This window comes from Cyphomyrmex costatus, unplaced genomic scaffold, assembly GCF_001594065.2.
Source record: "Cyphomyrmex costatus isolate MS0001 unplaced genomic scaffold, Ccosl1.0 scaffold275, whole genome shotgun sequence".
Lineage (NCBI taxonomy): Eukaryota > Metazoa > Arthropoda > Insecta > Hymenoptera > Formicidae > Cyphomyrmex > Cyphomyrmex costatus.
This window is the reverse complement of record NW_017276855.1, coordinates 1155930-1169243: the sequence shown is the minus strand read 5'-3', so window position 1 is coordinate 1169243 and position 13314 is coordinate 1155930. Positions and strand designations below refer to the sequence as shown.

Below are 13314 nucleotides of genomic sequence, written 5' to 3'. Positions count from 1 at the left end.
CGCGTTCAACGATAACATATGAATGGATATGTGGTATCGGTTGTGTAAGATTGCCATCCGCGAATGCCCGGAACGACCGAGGTAGAAACATTGCGCATCATAACAAACAGCGTCAACGCTTTTCGAAAAGATTGCAAGTAACAAGTAAACTCGTTTGTGCGCGATGACATCAATTCAACGCAGACGGCATCCGAACCGGCCTGAAGCGATCGGCGGACGGCCGGTTTGTTTTTATTGAGTAGTTACTCCCGCGGAAAAAGAGGAAGCGAATATAACTAAACGCTTCGTAAAAGTACCCCGGGGGTTCTTTAGATCCCATCAATCGTGATCTGTCCGTTTTCATCGCGATACGTTTATCTCTCTTCCAGCTTCCATCAATCGTCCGTTCACATCGCGCGATCGACTTAATGCGGCAATGTCCGAAATATTACTTTTCCATACAAATTTCTATTTTGATCTATTCTCGTGATACACGTCACTATTCTACGCGCTCGCGACGAATCTAATGGCGAACTTAATTTTTATCGTACGGGACATATGAGAGAGAGAGAGAGAGAAGAAATTCGCAAAAGGCAAGATGGCAAAACGTGACTCCATTGTTCTCGACTTGTGCCGCCTTTCCGGATGATTAGGGTTCTCGAGTGTGCGCGTCGTCGTAGGGGGAAAAAAAATTGGCAATTAATACGTTTCCCCGTCGTCGTGTGTTGGCCTCCACTCCCCGAAATTGAGTCGAGCCGTCGCGACGCCATCCTCCGCGTCTGTTGGAAAAAAAAAAGAGCTGAGCAGAATCGAGGGAAGGACGAAATTTCGTAAATCGAGTTGGCCTTCCCCTGGAGGGTGTCGGTGCGTCTGTCCACCATATTGATCGTGGAAGCGGTAGATACCCTGCTTGCCTATATGTACGTGCGTGTATGTGTGCATAGGAGTATCGTGTGCGCGTGTGTGTGCATATATATATATATATATGTGTATATATATATATGAAAGAGAAAATATATATGTACCTCTCTTCTCTCTTTATATGTATGAGCGTGTATCATATACATATACGCACGTATGTATATATATATATATCTGTTACAGGACGGTTTTAGGGGTGGTTTTCACCCTCGAAGAGGATAGAGAGCGGGGCAAAGGGGGACGAGTGAAGGGTGCTGACGCTGGCACGAGGGTGGGCGAGAGGCGGCTTTGCCGGCGGAGGGAGGGTTAGAGGGCTATCGGGCGGCGGGGTGGGATAGTAGTATAGAGGGTGGCTGGGCAAGGAGGGAGATGAGGGATTCTGGTGGCGTTGGAGCCGACACTCGCGGGTGCCGCCGTTACCATGGTTACCACCACCCTCGCTGTGAACAAGCCCTCTACGTCATATTGGCATAGTATATTCCCCGCACCATAAAGCCAAATAATCTACCGAGTGATCCAATCTGAGAGACTCCCTGTCTAACTCGCGCCCGGCCAACTGCACTTTCGTTCGCGCAGATATTGAACATTCGCACGTTGATTGTGACATGTTCTCTCGCTTTTGCGCTATGTTTAATGGTTGCAATGTGATCGTTTCAAATAGGTGTACGTATCTTTCCCCGTTGAGAGCTGGTATCAAAATTAATTATAATAGAAATGCATCCACTATATTGATCCAATTTATCCTGTTCCGAACGGATAACAATATAAAAAAAATAGTAAAACGTTCGTAAATCATAGAGGTAAATATATAGTTCTCATATATTGAGAAGAATTTGCACAAAGTGAATTGTACATTTCGAAAACGCAATAACCTATAAAATATTGATACTTGAAACTTTTCAGAGAATCAACCGACACGCGATTAGCGCGTAAAAAAATATGTTGAAAGAATGAAATATTAAACGTTTGCGGTACGAATTCGACGAGTTGATGCTGCTTAGAATCGACCCTTTCGAAATTTGACTGACACCGCTCTCTCACCGATGTATAAAGCACTTACAGAGTGCGCAGACACTTGATCAAATTTTCAATGCGATAATCCATCGCGCGAACTTAACCATTCGGCAGCGCCATATTTGCACACACAGAGGATTCCGCGCGTCATAAAGTCAAGCGGGCCACAGAGTGATTTATTCGGCAAGGCTGCGCTCCCCACGGCCTCCATTTTCCGAACGGGGAGAATTCGTACTCCAGGCTACTCTAATTGCTACTTGATCGTCGACGATTACAAGTCGTTTCCGATGGCTGCCAGTTGCGCCCGCGTTTACGAGTGAGAAACAATAAATTGCATTCACAGCGTGAGATCTGCTCCGCGGGCCACGAACCGAAGTTACTTTGATCACTATCTCTCTGAAATCGGAATGCTTTGTTCGCGGTTGCACGTGTCTGCTCCAGGATATTGCTACTTGATAGTTGGCGTTCGACGGCCGGTCGTGCATTTTGCAGGGCGAGAACCAGCGATTCGAAAGTCAAAATACAGTATGGGGAAAAAGTTTAAACTAAAACGTGGAACAAATGGACATACGTAGATATACATAGATCCCCATCGCCTCTCACGCTGTTGATGACTGACTTACGAAAAGCAAAATCGAACACTTTATCCACGCGGATATACCATATTTCTGCAAAATTAATATTACGTACAATTGCAATGTGTATACAGGATATTTTTCCCTCTGTTTTCTTTCAGTCATATCTTCTTTACAACGATAGCGATTTGTACTTTTAATGGGACGTTTTTAATCGAAGCACAGGCACGGGTACGTCAGTGCATTCGTAATTACAAATAATAAAATTATCGCGCGTGTAATTATGCCATTTCGAGGTTGCAACGTTACGGCTAGGGCATATTATGTCAACCTTATGCATTATTGCATACAATTGCTTATGAATTATGAAATTAATTAATTTCACATTCTGCGTTGCGTCGCGTCGCCGCTGATACAAAGCCACAATTGGATGCTACAATCTCGCGTATACCTACCGATCGTTCTGGAAAATGTCATTTTTAAACCATGGTTAAAATTATCATTGTTATATTCGCGATGTGCCTGGTAAAACGTAAGCACGCGCAATAAATGAAATTTATCAAGTAATATCCGAACGCGTAATTAATTTAAAAGGGTTAAAAAGGTTATACATAAAAAAGTACTGTTACAATCTCTCTAACCAGGAATACGTATAATCTATTTCTGCTAAATACTACGTTGCGTATCTCTGTTGTAACGTATTTCGATATTCAATTGAATGTATCTATGGAAAAGGGTATCGTTTTACTGCCGGATCTGCGAGCGGCGAAACGAAGTTTCAATAACCCAGTTTCGATTTTCAAATAATCCTCCCCGAATCTAAGCCGCGTCTCCTCTATCGCTCAAAAAATCTATTTGGCCGATCGCAAAACTTGATAGGTTTGGCAATAAAATGATTTCTTTCAAGTGAACCGTAATTTAAAAAATTTCGAAAAGATTTCAATTTTACATGGTTCACGAGATAGTAATTTTTTAAATTATAATTATTTATTTAAATGATTAAAGGGATGACAAAACGCGAAAAAAATTGAATAAAAACGTAAAAATGACTATTGATTTTGAGAATTATCGGAGAAAACGCGATCAGAATGCTGCCATTTCATTCTCCAGGAAAACGAGACAATGGCCCAGACGGGACAATGTTCCCTGCGCGGTTCCGCGTAAAACTTCGTCGCTGGGATATCTAGCCGGTGGCGCGAATCGTTTTCTCGCTGCTTCACCCACGCCCGGAGGGGTTGGCGGCAGGATGGCGTACGGGGGTGCACGCGGGGATGGCCGGCTAAGCGAGGCTCATTTTGTTGGCGGCAGATATGGCGCGGCCCGTCCGCCACCCCCAACGCTCCGGCTGCCTTCCACAGCCGCACATCCGGTGATGTGGGGTGCGCGGGGGTGACAGGGGAGGGATAGATAGTTGAGCCGGGGATGGAACGGCTGGCTGGCGACATTATTAGACGCCCCCGGTGAGTCACAGCGAGCGGCGGTGAGGACGGGGGCGGACGACCACTACGACGACAACGACGACGTGGTGGTGCCGCGGGGTTGGATGGAGGATAATGAGGAAAAAAGACGATGCACGGGAGATGCTGCAGCAAGATATCGCGCGGTCCTCGTCGTTCCGCGTCGCGTAAAAGGCATCTACCTGTATGAAGAAAGACGCAATTTTCGCGTGCGTCTATCTCCGTCGGAGTATTAGTTCAGCTTGTGGTAGAAAAAAGAGAAAGTCGATGATGACGAAGTACCGCGTCGTCGTTGAGGGAGTTTAAACGAAAAATGAACAGTATCTCCGGAAGAGAAAACACGATGATTAAAATCATGTGTAGAAATTCAGGTACATACGTATATATATATAGGTGCACCTGCACTCACACATGCAATATACTTTTATTACTTTTATTAAATTGTTTCATATGCCTTTCATTTAAAAAAGAATTTGAATTCTACGGCGGTTTCGTTTTGTAATCATCATCGTGCAATAAATATATAGATGGGAAGATATTTATAATATAAATATCTACTGTTAGAGTTCTTATGACAGTTCTTTTATTGCGTGTATTACAATTATTAAGTTGACTAACGGGGGCTGTTATACGAAGTTGTTTCAATAGATTTCGCAACATTCTTTATTTCCCTTGCAACTTAACAAGGAAATAAAGCAGCTGCGACATCAGCTAAATTTCGTGGACTATAGTCAATAATAATACCTGCGAGAAATGAACAGCTCTCGAGTGTATATCTACCCGCGAACTTCTTATTCCCGAAATTAAACGACGTCGGTTCATCTCTGCAACTCACAGCCGGAGCTTTTATTTGATTCGCTATGCGACAACCAAGATAGCCGGCGTGGCGCCGAGCATGGTGCTCATCCGTGCTCCCTCATGCTCGCGGATGCGGTCTGAAAGCTTTTTCGCCGCATAGGATGAGGAGGAGAAAGAGGAGGAGGTGGAGGAGGAGGAGGTAGAGGGAAGAGATGGAAGCGGTATGAGGTGGTGAGCAGGCGGGTGATGTTCCATCATGGGGAATGAAAATCAGGGGCCCCCTCGGGGCTCGGAATTAAAATGGCTGTCACACGCAGCCGGGGGTTGTGCTCTTCCTGCGGAAAACCTCGGTAAGAGGAGGAGAGAGAGAGAGAGGGAGGAGGAAGAGGATGAAAGGCACCCATTCCCCCCTGCTGCCGCTTGCCACCCTTTAACCACCCTCTTCCTACTTCTCCGACATTTTTTTGTTACCTTATTCTCTCTTTCCCGCTGCCTGCCTGTCTTCCTCTTTTTTAATCCGTTTCTGCTCCTATCGGGATCTCCTCCACTCTTTCGTTTTCAAGACGAGACCTGTCGTCCGCCGTTTGATCGACACCGATATTCGATCAGTAGGTAGCGGTAGCTATCAGCCATGGATAGAAGATTTATATCCGGGCGTTAGTTAACGAGACGCAAAGTCGTAAAAGTTAAATATATAGTTACGTTAAGAAAATTTGAAAAGGATAAATCCTCTTGGCGAGATAGAGTTTGATATTTAAACTGATAATTTTTATAAACTATGTGATGTTACGAACGATAGCTTCTTTTATATATTGTGAAAAATATGAACCGTAAACGTGACTCAAAGGTATTATAATTTTGGGGAAAGTAATCCAAGTAAACATTGATATTTGCCTTTTTACAGGAAATAACTAAATTATAGATTTGTAAATAAATAAAAATCTTGAGTTACGCGTCCTGCACAGGTCTTTCATTAATTTGATTTTAGAACACCCGGTATAATCTCACTGTGTTTCCGTTGTAACCAGTTTCTGCGTCGTCGAGCCAATCTTGCCAAGGGTGCGTAGCTCCTATAGCGTTCCCCCTGTTACGCCCCACCCTCTCTTTGGCCCCCGAGGGGATCGAAATTAAAATGACAATGAGGGCAGATCCGAAGGGTGGCTAAAAATGCGTACCCTTGCCATCGTCCAATCAGCAGCGAATCCCACGACGCCATCGCAAACCTTTCCCCTTCTGCCTTCTTTTTTTCTTCCTGCGGCTCTTCGTGTCCAGAGAAATGCCACGAAATGAAAACGTTTAAAGCGCGATGATCCTTCAGTGAAATCTCCAACCCCTTTCGTCTCCATTGCTGGCAGAGTCCTTTGGAAAAGTTTTCAAGTAATCGGACGAAATCGGAGAGTGATTTCTACTCGGTTCAACAGTGGCGATTGTTATCGTTGAAAATAATAAAAATAATATTCTTTGGATGTGTGAAATGAAACGCTTCCATAAAACCGATTAACGTTTATTATTTAATTCCACGATCTACATGTATTGCACAGATTCCAATAACTACTATTACTTGTTTTCGTAATACGCTAAACTAAGTTTACTTATTCGTCATTTAAAGAATATTTGTTATTTCTGGTGGAATATGCTTGACGTTTGATTTAGAAGAGGAATTGATTTTAGGAATATGTAATATCTTTTTAATTTTTATCTTACTATTTTTTTTTTTATTACAGATATTGTATATGTATGTGATGTTTAAAAATCGCTAAAAATATGCAAGAAAAGATGTGACGAAAAAATGTATAATCGTGCTCGAAAATATACGCAAATATTTTTCAATCGTACAATGAAAGCACAGTGAAGGCGTATAACGACGCGCGTTCGACGCATAACCATTGGTTTCTCACCTGGCGTGTTTGGATATTTCCATGAATATAAAAACGCGATTCGTACTCGCGTGAAATACTGATTTCGCAATATTTTTCCTCGGTTTTCTGCATTTTTGGGTATTTCGACAAAATGAGATCGTGACCGTAATTTTTTTCGGTTGCACATTTTTATCGGTCGATCGGTCTATTTCACTCGAACTTGTTTATGAGAACATTGTCTCAGGGTTATCCATTGTGTTTGTAAAATTATACTTTTTTACTTGAATTATCAATCGATACCTGTAAATGATTAAGTATATGATACACAATTCCTGGTGTATTTAATTACATCTATACTAAATATTATATTTATATATATAATACAATATTTATTACGGTGTATGATGGATTGTTGTATTCTGCCGTCAAGTTTCTCTCATTCCCGCTTCATGTCATTGCGCCGCTCGTAAGACCGCGGCACGACGAAAGATACAAGTGTAAGGAAAAAAAAATCAGTTGACGGAAGAAGGACGGTGGTTAGGACGATGCAGGGACCAAGAACGAAAACGATATCCCGTCGGCACGTGCACGCGGTTAAAAAAGGTTCACGAGATTTTGCCGCGACGGCCGCGGTGTTCGGCCCGGTAAAAGCGGAACCGGCTGTCGCGATACGGATCTGACCAATCATAAAGGCCCGCACATACACGCACGCATAATGGCCACTCATTCATATATCCGAGACCGCGCAGTGGAACAAAGGCGGAAATTAGTTAGGTTCGTTATGCTTATTAATTGACTGACATTTCCGTCATATTATTGTACAGCGAATCGGAAACTGGCTCTCTCGTGAGGCTCTCGAGAAACGCCGGGCCCCGTTTCTGTACGCGCGCCCGAGCTTTTGCTTTAGAACGTAGGTTTCATTGAATGGACAAAGTCAATGATTTGAAGAAACGTGTGCCGACGCTTCTGTGTGGGGTTAGCTTTCGCGGTCAGATTCAGAACTGAGATTGAGATTTCAATGCAAGACGAACTAACATGTGCGACAAGAACAAGATGTGCAATATATTGGAAGACTCTATTGTGCGAAAGTTATCTTTTCTGTACAAAATTTTATCAGTCCATTGTATCTCGACGTATTTTAAAACGTAGAAATAACACGATTCCCCATGAACATGAGAAATCTTTTCATAAAGGAAAAAGACCTCATCTCTTTCAGTAGAGAGCAACACCAAAAGCTAAAGCACACCATCGTCAAAGCAAATCTCAACAAAAAAATATACGAATGGGTCGATCTCACTATATTTTTGCATTCTGGAAAATTTATTTACAAACAATGACAGAATATTTAGCGCTTGGAATAAGAGACGACAGTTTCATAATGTTTTTAGGGACGAAGCTTTCATAACGTTTCGAGAAAATTTTAAAGATAAGCTTGGGATAGGCGATTCGTCTCATAATATTCCGCGATAATTATGTATAATATTAATTATTGATTAATACACGTTTATTAGCGGTAATACGGCTGGAAGAAAACGATACGAGCGGAATAGATGAAAAGAAAATGAAGCGCGCACACGAACGCAAGATGCGACTCGAGTGAATCGCAGAAAAATTGCACATAAATGAGAAGTTTTTCATATAACGTATGTTAACGTATAAAAGGCACAAAAAGATATATGACGTTACGGTATCTATGCTCTGTGCGCTCAAAGAGAAAGCATTCGTGTACGAAAATCCCTTTTTCGTACGCGTGGTGAACCGTTATCATGTTACGTCTAAATATCCTTTATTCATATCGTTAACCAACATGCGAAAAATACGTGAAACACCGAATTAAAAAAAACAAAAAAATGATTTTCAATGAGAAATTGTTTAGATTTCCTGGAGAGATGATTGCGAATTATTGTTTTCTTCTCGTCGCGTGTACGACACATCTTGTAATTCTCGTATGGCGCTGTCGTTTTTAAAAGTTACCATCTTTTCGACACACGATATCTCGTTATCTCTGGTCCCTGTGAATATGGAGAAGAATCGAAAAATGTTGGTATGAGATACATGAGGGGATAAAGCAATTACGTGGATTCACTAATAACGATGCCCATATAGTATGCTGTTTTCTCTCTTCACTGATCCGCCTTCGTTAAATATAAACTGGTCGAAACAATGATTTTCTGTTACGTTCTAACAACTATAAAATTGCGTCTCTCGCATTGTGAGTGTATTAAAAAATTTTTTTCTATCACCTCTCTCTCTCCTGCTTTTTAGTTTTAATTCATCGTGCAATTATATATCTTATTCAAAGAAAAGGAAATTTCTATGTTTTCTTATGCGCACAATATAACTCGTATACGTTTCAAACATTTTCTCTGTAAACGCACGATGTTCTATTGCGTATTCATTTTATGCACCCCTCGTGAGAAATTGGTAGAAAATGGCGACTGGTCCTGAAAAGGGTGAAGGGCTTATGTAATGGAGCTCAGGGATTTCTTAATGATGCATCGTTGCTGACGCCGGCTCTGCTATGTTTATCCTCCGCTAAGGGACGACCGATGTGATAAAGGAGGAGGCGTATCGGTACCGACGCGCAGCTGTGCCCCATATCATGCACCATATATCCTTGTTGGAGGGTGGTAAGCTATTGGTGAGGGAATAATGCCACGGGGGTGCCGGAACGGTTTCATTACACGGCTTCCCGAGGGATAATATCCCGGGATATCTCTCCGTGGTCGACCCCACGGGGGTGAAATTCCGTGCCATCAACCCACCTCGCATGAGAGATGAACCCTCTGTGCGACGAGACCCCTTGCTGTCGGAGTATCAGCCTTAGCAACCCCTTTGGAAACAGCGCGTTCGAGGCGAGCAGGGGAGGGAAATTGCAGCGACCCGATCTGCATTGGAGCAAGGGACCGCCATGCGACGACAGAAAATGGCCGATGGTCTCGTGGCGACTACAAATACGAAAGCGTTATTTTAATAACGGTACAGCGAGAGCGGATTACACCACTTCTGGCATATCTATTCTTTCTCGAAACTGTCGAAAGAGCGCGATGTGCAACGAATTTAGTAGCCGTTGTTATTCGTTTTTCCTGTGCTTTTATTCTCTTTTACTTCTATAGATATAAGATTTTTTAAGTTGAAGAAATATGGTCAGTATAGTTTTATTTTTAAATATAATTACCGGGTTTTAAATGTTTATTAAATAAAATTGATGGGAAAAGTCTCACGAAGGTGATCGCATATTGATGTCTTATACGGGACGTATTTTTTCATTTTTTTTTTTTTTATGTCGGCATCCTTTGAAGCTGCCACACGTATATCGCTTACCTTGATGCCATTATATTGCGATCATGCTCGTGCGCGTTGCGATTAGTATTTAATGCACACAATGTATAGGAAAGGGTCCTTTTCCCGTATCAGATGTGAGGCGGGCCTTAGACCAGTTATTAGGCCACTGACAGGCTCGTATAATCCAACTGCCTCTCGTAATATACAGAACGAAAAATATAATGCCTATTAGCGGAGAATCTTTTCAATGAGACCCGTGTTGCTCTCGGGATTTTTTCTCCGCTTTTATTTCTTTTTTCCTCGTATTGGTTCCACGCGTTGGTTCGCGCGTCGTCATTTTCATTTCTTTTTTTTCCCGCGCGTTTTGCTTCTAAATCTCATGTCGGTAATCTATTATAATCGATGGTAAAATAAGAAGAAAATCTCTTTCCTAAATACAAAATGTCACAAATAAAAAGTCTAAATAAATATTATTAGAGAAGGATAAAATTAATAATTCATTATATCATTATGTTAATTATAATGTTTACTATAGGTATATATTTTCTGTACATTTTTATTTTTGCACCAAGTCAAATTTTAAGTTGCGCACTAAGTAATTTAAAATTCTAAAATTTTGTTCTTCAGGAAACACATTTTTTGCTAAAATTTTTGTTATTTTTTAATAATAATAATAAATTATACATATATATATATATATATATATATATATATATATATATAATACTTTTTCTGTTTCAGAGAAAATACACCGAGAAAACGAGGAAATGGATCTAGGTGAGTCTAATAGAAAAAGAGAAAATTCTTTTGTGTTATTTCTAGTCAATACATTAATTCCGTTGATTGGTGAAAAATGTCGTTTGTCCAAAATTCGCCTGTTTTATCTGTTACGTTTAAAACACAGTTGGTATGTTGACGCGTTTGTTAATGAAATTACCTTGTTGGTCGAAAGAGAGGGAGAGAGATTTCCGTTAGTTTTACCTGGTTTAAGTGGATACATTGTATCCTCGGACACGAAATGAAACGTTGCGCGAGCGTTCCAGGTGTCTGCTCCTATTGTAGTTGGCGATACTTGTAAAGCACAAAGCGAATATGATGTAACATAATTCGAGCAGTTCAAGCGCGAAAACCCGCCGCAGTTATTATATTTAATACAGCATCCTGATCTGTTAGCATCTGCCCGCGGCATGTTTCTTTATCACGAACGAGAAGGATACCCTCAAGAATTTAACGTGTAACAGCGTGACGAATGTATTTGTGCAATCAATACATTTTGCTGGTGAAAGATTTTATGCTTTTGAGGATACTGTTACTAACATCAATATTTTGCACAGTTCTAAGCTAATTTTTAACCTGATTTTAAATTAATAAGAATTAACTGTGCTTCGTAAGGATACGTTCCTTTTTTGAATTCATTTAATGCTTTTTTGATATGGCACATTTTTTTTTTTCAAATGCTCTTTCAACGTTTTATTCTATCGCTTCTAACTTTTTTTATTAATAAAGGTACATACATTTGCTTAGTATCGTTATATTCCTTGATATTTGGCGTTTTGCTTGAAAAGAAAGTTGTCCACAAATTATTCATTTTTTAAATAAAAGTTATAAGCAATAGAATTGAGTTGAACATAACCCAAGTGCTGCTTCCGTAATGTAGCGTTAATTACGTATTTATTCAACACTTTAAGAATTCCAACAAAGGTTCTCTATCCAACGATGGTATGAACGAATAAAATATAATTATATGTATATAAGTATACATACACATACATACATACACACATGTATATATATATATATATAATATATAGGCCAAATTAGCGCTTATAACAAGATAATAATGTATTTACATTATTAAACAATTACATATGCAATTCTAAAACGTCGCCAATTATCACTTCTATTCTTGATAACTACAGTGTCTTATTAAGATACAGAAGTAGTAATTGACGACGTTTTAGGATTGCATATGTAATTGTTAATGAATAAGACTGAAGAGTTATATATATATATGTATATATATATATCTTGTGTATTAATATTACGAGCAGAATCAACATCAAAACATAACAATGTAAAATCGAAGAAAAAGACACTCGATTATCCACTTCAGTAATGGACATATTAACGAATGTCAGCAGTATAATGAATTATAAGAGTGATTTAACGATGTGCATTGCAATGTAGATTATAGTTTTCGGTTCGTTAGCAATCGCGAAACCGCACGCGGATTTGTTCCGGTGAAAATTACTGCGCATTCTGGCATAATCAACTCATATATTATTTGTAAATTACGGTTAATGATTATCATTATCTTCGATTTGAATGTAACTAATGTTACATTTGCAACACTAATACGCGTTGTCCATTATTCATGAGCTCTCGAAATAATATCAGCATGCCCGCACATCTCAATGTGATCGCGTGTATCAAACTGATGTATAATTCAACAACGGAATTATTTACTCTTTTGATTAGTGCGTTTTTGTATGAGTGTCGTTACGCTCGAATTTTTTTTTTCGTTAGTTACATTTTAACGTTTCGAGGGCGCGTTTAGATTCCCACCCGAGAGTGCTTCCTATAGGTATTATTTTCTTTTACCTTTGCTTAACATTTTTTTGGCGAACAATTATAGAAGGATAAAATGGTATGAAAATCTGAATGTAGTCTAGCTCGAGAGGAGAAAAAAAGGACGATATTTCTTTGTTACGTTAGACGTTACGCGAAAAAAAAAAAAAGATAGTAAATGTAATCCAGAGAAGCGCGATTTTATGCGAAAGGTGTAAGGTATTTTTCCAACGTTGAAATCCGGCCGTTGCGACGAATATCTTGACGTTATTAGGTATTTTAATAGCTGGCGTTGGAGCGCGCGATGGAATATATTTTCGCGCTCGATTTCCGTCCATTACGCAACTCTAAAAAAGCAATTCGACACAACCTATCGGCGGTAACATTACCGACCATGCGGCGACGACCGCCGCCGTCATCGCTGTCCTCGTCGTTGCCGTTGTCGCGTCCTCATATTCCGCCCCGCGGGGGCGGGGGGGATGTGTCGGGGGTTGCGCGGCAGCGCGGTAGGGTGGGTAATGTCGGGAAATGCAGCTAACGAAGTTTACGAAGACACTTAACGGAATTACGCCCTCGCTCGCAATGGTCCCTGTCGTCGCTCTCCACCCCGACGCGTCGTCGTCCACCCCCGCGTGCGCGCACCGTCCAAGCTATCCGCCCCAAGCGTCCCTTTACACTTTTCCGGCGGCAGGAAGGTCGCGTTAATTACCGACAGAGGCAAGAAGCCGGGGAAACGGTGGCAAGATATTTCGTCCTCGACGCGGAGCGTCGATGGTTACGAAAGTCGGCTATGGGGGCGGGCGATGAAGGACGACGAGGGGGTGCCGGCGATGCGCGGTGGGGGGGGGGGGGGGGGGG

General features: G+C 41.1%; 1 protein-coding gene across 1 annotated transcript in view; it reads left to right on the top strand.

Annotated features, from left to right (window-relative positions):
• The window catches only part of LOC108774822 (Fanconi anemia group J protein homolog), a 47572-nt gene that overhangs the window by 26035 nt on the left and 8223 nt on the right, over positions 1-13314 (top strand). Inside the window, exon 4 of the mRNA XM_018541030.1 lies at positions 10630-10665. Coding sequence (XP_018396532.1) covers positions 10630-10665 — 36 coding nt within the window. The remainder of the gene's footprint in view (positions 1-10629; positions 10666-13314) is intronic.